The following is a 3,307-nucleotide window of genomic DNA, read 5'->3' on the forward strand; positions in this document are numbered from 1 at the left end:
GAGGGAGAGAGAAAGACATGCACAAAGAAAGAATTAAAAATATATATCATGTTTTGTTTAAAATATTATTGATTATTGATCTTCTTCATTCAGGACCAGTCGTCAGCAGCTGTGCAAACAAATTTGGATGCCGTGCTACAACTATTGCTGGAGCTGTCTTTTGTGCCATAGCCATATTTTGCAGTGGATACTCCAATAGTCTGGCAGTCCTAATTGTTAGCTTTGGCATATTTGGTGGTAAGTTCTTGGTTCTTAATCTTTTACTCTTTTACCTGTTTCAGCTCAATAACTGTGGCCATACTGGGTCACCACCGTTGTCATAATTCACCTTCCATCCTTTGAGAGCTTTTACAACATTTGCTTTGAGTTGTGTTAAGTAGACATTAGTGAGATGGATTTTGGACATAGTCACAGATTGGTTTGATGAAAAACTTCATCTGTTGGTATGTTACACCACTCAGAAAAGCCATTTATGGATATGTCCCATCTTTTTTTGATCATACTATTAGTCTTCTTTTTATTGTTTCAAGTATGATGATGTTGTCATGGCACTGATCTCTAACTATCATTTGAAATAACTAACTCTATGAGAATTAAACAGAAAAGAAAGAATGATAATTTCTAATGTTGGTGCATTTCCAGACAGGCTCAGGAGCAGGGGGTGCAAGGGTGCAAGTGCACCTATTTAAATTTTTGGTGAGACAATGAAGACGCTTTGAACATCATGGATTGAACCTGGATTTACAACCACTAAGCAAATTTCATTCTCACATTTATGTTTCCAGACATGTTGTAGATGAAGGGATTTTGTATTACTTCAAAAATTGTAGAGTTGTTTGTGCTTTGTCTAGACATACCATCTCAGATTTCTAGACTAGAAATGTCCATGGCTCATCTTTATTAACTGCAACTGAGAAAGCTCCAGCTGTTTATGACCTTGTATATCTTTCAAGGAAGAACTGAGTTTTGAGGTAAAGAAGATTTAAAACAACACTTCCCCAATAAAACAACACTTCTCTAATAAAACAACTGATGGGTAGAAATATTTATTAGATGGTAATAAAATTAATTAAGATTAAAATATTGAAGATAAGTACTTTGTTGAAAGGAGTAAATGTTATGTCTTCCTACAATTTCACAGCAGATGTTGATATAAAATTATTCTGATTCATTTCAGGAATTGGTCTTGGATTCATGTACTTGCCTGCAATTGTCATGGTTGGTTACTATTTTGATAAAAGAAGAGCCTTAGCAACAGGCATTGCAGTCTGTGGATCTGGTATTGGTAACTTTGTGTTTGCTCCTATTGCTGAGCTCTTGTTGAAGGAATATGGCTGGCGAGGTTCAATGATGATCACATCAGCTCTCATGCTAAATGGAATAATATTTGGAAGCTTCTACCGTCCATTAAAACCTCCAAAGAACAAAGATCTCCCTTCGATTCCTTATCAAGCTACTGACAATGAAGTTAAAGAACCTATTATAAGACCAGATGATAAACACAAACAGTTGAACCTCCGAATGAAATTTAAAAGGATACATGACATAGAACAAGAAAATTACCATGCAAGAAGACATAGATCATTAGATATCACTGGCACTGGAAGAACTTTTCTTCCTGGTGTTCTTAATGTTAGCAACAACAAAGAACAATCTAATATTGCCCGAATGGCTGCTAGCCATGATATCTTGCCAACACATTTAAATTCAAAAACTCCAGTAAGACCTACAGTGTCACCATTTTACCGTAAAGATGTCCTGTACAGTGGCAGTCTCTTACGTCTCTCTGAAAAGATGGAATCACCAAATATGGATGAATTCATATCAAGCATGGTTGTGATTCCTTCAGATGAAGATGATAATAAAAAAAGTTGTATGGAAAAGATTGGAAAAGCTTTTAAGAAATACAAGGATTTGAAACCAACTTTTTTTCTGTATAGTTTTGCATGTTTTCTTCTTATGCTAGGTAAGTGCTTCAAGTGATTTTTCCTTAATTAAGATATTGTTTTGTTTTACTCAGGAACGTTTAGAATTGTATAAAAGATGGACAGAAATAATCATATTTCTTAACAGTTATATAGCAAGCAGGATTTGCTGTGAACTTTGCTACAATTATCATAAAATTACAAACAATTACAATATTTATTCATGTATAAGTTGCACCCCTTATTTAATGCTAAATTTTGATACAAAAGTTTTCTCCTTTATAGTTTTTAGTTTTGCCCCATGTACAAATTTCACCCCAGTTTTTCAGTTAAAATCATGTTAAAATCATGATAAAATAGTGTAACTTATACACAAGTAAATTTTGTAAATATATCTTATTAACCTTTAGCACACTGTAGGTGCATCATGTCACCATATGAATTTTCTCCCCTGTAGTTACAGAGCAGTGGCAGGGGAAAAGATTCTAGAGAAAATGCAATATGCTAAAGAGTAAATAAATTTATTTCAGAATTTTGTATGTGACATCTCAATACTAAACAGCTGGGCTGTACTAGCTATGTACCAAGTCAAAGACAAATTTCACTTTAAATATATTTGACCCAGGAAGAACAAACAAGAAAAAAAAATGTATTAGCCATGCAAAAATCGACTTTGCTTTTCATCCTTCCGGGGTCAATTAAATAAGTACCAGTTACGCACTGGGGTCGATATAATCGACTTAATTCGTTTGTCTGTCCTTGTTTGTCCCCTCTGTGTGTAGCCCCTTGTGGGCAGTAAAAAAATAAGACATTAAACAATGATGATGATGATATATACTTGTAAGATCAGCAAAATTCAGCTTGTCCAGGACACCAGCGACACTAGATATGGTCCTGTTTGTAGTTAAAGTGAGGGGTAAATGGATAAACTTAGATAAAAATCGATATAACAAAGATGGAAAATTCTGTTTGTGTTATCAATGTTTTCCCTGATACTCATAACATAAAATTCATTCATTTTTCTTTCTGTTTCTTCATTCTAGGTTTCTTTATTCCTTACACATACTTACCATCTGTGGGACTAAGGTTGAATTTTTCCAGAAATCAGTCTGCATTACTCTTATCCATCATTGGGATATCAAACACAGTCTTTCGCATTATCATTGGATGGGTTAGCGATCAGAAATGGTCAAACTGTTTCATCATTAATTACACATCTTTGCTAGTTTCTGGTATTGCAACAGCATTTGTACCTGTATTTACCAATTATCCTCTTCTAGTTTCATATTGTGTTGTCTATGGCATCTGTATTGGTAAGTAATTTATTGATTTATTAGTTTCTGTTTTTGAAGTAAAACTGAATAAAATATAATTCCTATAAA

The 3,307-nt window shown here is 33.9% G+C and overlaps 1 protein-coding gene across 6 annotated transcripts in view; it reads left to right on the forward strand.

Annotated features, from left to right (window-relative positions):
* The window catches only part of LOC106872148 (monocarboxylate transporter 12), a 40,558-nt gene that overhangs the window by 30,924 nt on the left and 6,327 nt on the right, over positions 1-3,307 (forward strand). For all 6 annotated transcript variants that reach the window (XM_052975121.1, XM_014919025.2, XM_014919023.2 and 3 more), the window contains exons 3-5: positions 94-237; positions 1,178-1,966; positions 2,969-3,238. In XM_052975121.1, coding sequence (XP_052831081.1) covers positions 94-237; positions 1,178-1,966; positions 2,969-3,238 — 1,203 coding nt within the window. The remainder of the gene's footprint in view (positions 1-93; positions 238-1,177; positions 1,967-2,968; positions 3,239-3,307) is intronic.

This window comes from Octopus bimaculoides, chromosome 20, assembly GCF_001194135.2.
Source record: "Octopus bimaculoides isolate UCB-OBI-ISO-001 chromosome 20, ASM119413v2, whole genome shotgun sequence".
Classification (NCBI taxonomy): domain Eukaryota; kingdom Metazoa; phylum Mollusca; class Cephalopoda; order Octopoda; family Octopodidae; genus Octopus; species Octopus bimaculoides.